The sequence below is a fragment of the Phallusia mammillata genome, chromosome 8 (genome assembly GCF_965637545.1).
Source record: "Phallusia mammillata chromosome 8, kaPhaMamm4.hap1.1, whole genome shotgun sequence".
Classification (NCBI taxonomy): domain Eukaryota; kingdom Metazoa; phylum Chordata; class Ascidiacea; order Phlebobranchia; family Ascidiidae; genus Phallusia; species Phallusia mammillata.
Genome location: NC_137259.1, coordinates 11,356,149 through 11,359,357, shown reverse-complemented (window position 1 = coordinate 11,359,357; position 3,209 = coordinate 11,356,149). Strand labels below are relative to the sequence as shown.

At 34.6% G+C, this 3,209-nt stretch overlaps 1 protein-coding gene across 2 annotated transcripts; it reads left to right on the top strand.

The window, feature by feature from the left end:
- The first annotated feature begins 307 nt into the window (after nt 1–307).
- On the top strand, nt 308–1,711 carry LOC145205396 (transmembrane emp24 domain-containing protein 5-like). 2 transcript variants are annotated; one of them, XM_080078114.1, is made up of 4 exons: nt 308–517; nt 598–695; nt 782–977; nt 1,209–1,711. In XM_080078114.1, exons 1-4 carry the CDS (start codon nt 341–343, stop codon nt 1,425–1,427), a joined length of 690 nt encoding a protein of 229 aa, XP_079934240.1. In that variant the 5' UTR covers nt 308–340; the 3' UTR covers nt 1,428–1,711. The 2 variants fall into 2 exon arrangements, with proteins under 2 accessions (XP_079934240.1, XP_079934239.1); XM_080078113.1 differs by having other exon boundaries at nt 309–517; nt 782–986.
- The last annotated feature ends 1,498 nt before the right edge of the window (nt 1,712–3,209 follow it).

The following is a 3,209-nucleotide window of genomic DNA, read 5'->3' as shown; positions in this document are numbered from 1 at the left end:
ATATAACGCACAACTTGTACACAAAACTTCTAAAGAATATTTGAACGTAAAAAAATGTGTTAAACATTACTGGTTGAAGTCATAAAGTGTAGGATTGATTTAATATCTATAGTTAATACCAGGCCCATTTAATTTGTAGTAAAAACAGGCATCATGAGACTAAAAAAGTTGAAATTAATTACTATATTCATGTGACATGTGGAAAGTTGTGTAAAGATTGATGAGGTTTTTGTCTGGGTTTATATATTCTCATTAAATGGACAGTCAATCATTAGTACTTAATTAAAGTCACAAATGTTAAATTTTTTATTTATGTCTAATATTAGGTGTTAAACTATTAATGTGTTTAAAAAATATAAGCATGAACTTTTGGAAATTTTTTATGATTTTACTTAATGTAACCTGGCTGGTTCATGCTTACCGGGACAATGATCTGACAGTGGAAATATCAGCTGGAAGAAAAGAATGTTTCTATCAACCAACTAAAACAGGACAGTCATTGGAAATCGAATATCAAGTTAGTTAAACTGACTAGATCACTAAATACTTACAACCTAGTCTAGAAATATGTGACATATACAAATGATTTATTTACAGGTTATTGATGGCGGTGATTTAGACATAGATTTCAGAGTAAGCGGACCTAATGGCAATCCAATAGTGACAGAGTTCAGAAGAAATGATGGCATACACACGTATTATTATTATTATTATTTTTGGAATTTGCTAAATTAAGTTGAAATACATATTTATATATGTTAACATATGTTCCTTTTAACAGAATTGAGACAACCCAGGAGGGTGATTATGAAGTCTGCTTTGACAATACTTTCAGTCGAATGACATCAAAATCAGTTTTCTTTGAGTTGATTTTGGATAATGCTGGTGACATTGACGAACTTGAAGATGAAGAGGGAGAATGGAAAAAGTTTGTTTCCCAAGATGAAAATATTGGAGATGCTCTGGCCAGTTTGGAGGTAGCAGGGGTAATTAATGTGTTGTTCATATACAATTACATTTCTCACAGAAATCAGTATAATTGTTTGAAGTGTGTTTAGTTATGTTAGTGCTTAATGTAGTTATATATGAAGAGATCTGGACCCATTTGTTACTTTCATTTGTTTGTTTTGATCATTTATTGTAATTTTTGTGTTGAACGATTGGGCTAACTGCTTATTGATTAATGTCTATCTAATACACTTTTTTAGGAAACTTTAAGTCAAATCAAAAACAACAATGCCAGGACAATCCAGTTTCAAGCGATGTTAAGAGCACTTGAGGCAAAGGATCGCCATATTGCTGAGACAAACTTCGTGAAAATCAACACATGGTCCATTGCAAACATTGTTATCATGACATTGGTGTTTGCTCTGCAGATTTTCATGGTTCGAAACATGTTCAATGACAAGAAAAAGGTGCGCACTTGATCTAGTACTGAACAGAATTTTATAGGTCACATGATATATTTTTATGCAATACTTCTTCCCCCTCACACAGTACTTGGCTTCAAAGACTTGAAATGAAGCAAAATTTACACCAATAAAGTTACACACATAAATAATGCAGTTAATTTAAGATGGTTAATTTTTAACCAGCATGCAGTATTGGCAGAGCATTTGATGTACCCTTCTAAACATTGTAGCAAAATTCGAATAGTGACGCACTTTGTTGTTTGCCGAAACATTGAATATGAATAAACGTATTTACTATATTTTTATTGTTGTCAACCTTTTGCTGGCATGTAGTGCAGATCGAGGCGTGATGCCCTCATGAGGATGTCCGTTATAGCACGTTATTTCATCTCAAGCTCTTCCTCTATAAGCAAATAGTAGCAGTCACATTTGCGGATGTGACGTAACAGTGGCTGAAGTTACAAAACCTGTCCGTCAAACGTCATTAGCAATAGTTTACCAACCCTTTTTGTTAAAGAGTAGTGATTTTCTGCCTCTTTCACCTGTGACAAAACATTTAAAAAGACTGCATCCCACCAAGAATCTCGCATTTTGTTGCCGGTCGTATTAATTTTTCTACCGTAGTTCTTTTTTTCACGCTTCCCAGATTTGTACATGAATATGCCAATTGACATTTGTTTATTGCAGGATCTTTCCCGCGACTAGTAGGCATCATATAATTTGTTTCGGCATGAATTGGCCAATAGAGCTTATAATTAGAGTGAGTTAAGTTCTTTTTTTTCTATTTTTTTTTATTATTTGTTTAACCCTCACACTTTTGACCAAAAACGGGAAAAAAGAGTCATACCGAAAAAAAAATTAGTTCACCGGTTATTTGACACATTTTTTACCAGTGTAAAGTTGCACTAAAAGTACTACAGTACACTAAAAGATTTTTTGTTAAAAAATATTTTTTTTCTATCGTTTCGCCGACACGAACTGACGCTTCCAATTTTTTTTCGCTTTATTGCTCCAAAACAATAGTCGGGTGGACAAAAAGTTTCTCAAAAACGAATATTCTATGCATAGTTTTGCGTCACAAGAACGAAAAAAGATGTCAAACGCATGGGTGTCTTTAGCAAACATATTCTTGATACTTTTAATTGTTACTAAAGGCGCCAAAATTTATTCGGAATTTAGTGTATTTCCACTGACAAACAATTCAACAAAGAATGCAGATACTTCTAGCAAAGCCACAAAAAACATGGGTACGGTGCGTTGTGGGATAGCACGATGAACGATGCATCGTATCATGATAAGACACCAAGTTTTTTATGAAAAAATAGGAATGTTTATTTCTTTTGCTGCACAAGTGTTTTAACATAGATTAGGCTAATCTACCAAAGCTTCGGTATGCCAATTTCTTAGGCCAAAAACGATGTAACAAAGGTCCCACTTTGCCAAATGATTTGTTTCGATAGAGCTAAATCCTAGTTTTAAGTAATAAACCACCCAATGCTACATGTACCCCCTACACTAGAAAGGTCAAAACCAAGATCAGCCCAGTCAGAGTTGCAAGCGGGCCCGAAATCTGAGCCCGAACCCGGCCCGAACCCGAAACGTTTTTGAGAAGTCCGTTTAGGCCCGAAATTTTGATTGACAGGCCTATCCACACTTTGCTTGCCGCCAAGGATAAGAAAGAAAACAAGGGAAAGACAACAAACACAATGAACAATAGTAGACAATGAGGTAAACAATACGTTTTAGGTAGGGTGGGCATTAGGTCAAAACCAACAACTCAAATATAATGGACTAAAC

What these genes read in the sequence shown, in the direction of transcription:
- LOC145205396 (XM_080078113.1), top strand. Translation starts at nt 341, where the DNA reads ATGTGTTTAAAAAATATAAGCATGAACTTTTGGAAATTTTTTATGATT. An exon ending in CATTGGAAATCGAATATCAA is followed by an intron (nt 518 to 597) that starts GTTAGTTAAACT and finishes ATTTATTTACAG; the next exon opens with GTTATTGATGGCGGTGATTT. An exon ending in AGAAATGATGGCATACACAC is followed by an intron (nt 696 to 781) that starts GTATTATTATTA and finishes TCCTTTTAACAG; the next exon opens with AATTGAGACAACCCAGGAGG.